Below are 937 nucleotides of genomic sequence, written 5' to 3' on the forward strand. Positions count from 1 at the left end.
TATATATATATATATGTATATATATATATATATGTATATATATATATATATGTATATATATATATATATGTATATATATATATATATATGTATATATATATATGTCTATATGGTTGTGTGTGTGTGCTCAACCTTGTATATATTAATGGACAGGTTTCAATGAATAAATAAATAAGATAAAGAAATCAATATTACATGTCTGTGTGTCTGTATTTGTTTGAGCCTTCTGTAATTTAGAATAAGTATTGGGGTTCTCTTAAAGAAATTTGCCCTTCATGACACTGCCCCAGCATGGCCACTATCCAATTTTTTGAAGTAAGCAGAAGAAGAAAAGTATATCATCATCATTTAGCGTCCATTGCCCATGCTGGCATGGGTTGTGGCAGAGAGAGAGAGAGAGAGAGAGAGAGAGAGAGAGAGAGAGCGAAACAGCCCTTCAAATAAGTGGTTAGGCAGATTAGCAACTCTTTCATTAATAAAAGACATCAAACTCTGTAGTACCTTGGTAATATCTTCGTAACTGATGCCAATATAATATCCCTGAGGATAGAATGATCACATTTTCAATATGAATTAAGGATTAGGGAGTCTTGTCCATCATCATCAACCCTCTTCATTAAGAATCTGCCTCATCATTATCGTCATTATCTGATTGTTTTTTTTTTTTTCCATTCTAAAGGACATGAGGAATTTGAGATTTGCCCACAAACAGGAAAACCATTCTCGCAGACAAGTCTTTGAGAAGATTCAACTATATGCTTTTCCAATTACCAACAAATTTGTGAGTAGAGACATATCTTTTCTTTCTTTATTTCATATTGTTGTTTTTGTCATTGTTGTTGTTGTAACTGTCTTCCAAGATGTGTTGACCCTTTAGTATTTAAAGTAGTAATTATATAATGAAAGAACCATAGACATTCAGTCATAACCCTGGTGA

General features: G+C 31.9%; 1 protein-coding gene across 1 annotated transcript in view; it reads left to right on the top strand.

Annotated features, from left to right (window-relative positions):
• LOC106881300 (myotubularin-related protein 2) overlaps positions 1-937 on the top strand; it is a 48,413-nt gene that overhangs the window by 34,450 nt on the left and 13,026 nt on the right. The window contains exon 6 of the mRNA XM_052972548.1: positions 680-820. Within this exon, the coding sequence (XP_052828508.1) occupies positions 680-820 (141 nt within the window). The remainder of the gene's footprint in view (positions 1-679; positions 821-937) is intronic.

This window comes from Octopus bimaculoides, chromosome 13 (assembly GCF_001194135.2).
Source record: "Octopus bimaculoides isolate UCB-OBI-ISO-001 chromosome 13, ASM119413v2, whole genome shotgun sequence".
Lineage (NCBI taxonomy): Eukaryota > Metazoa > Mollusca > Cephalopoda > Octopoda > Octopodidae > Octopus > Octopus bimaculoides.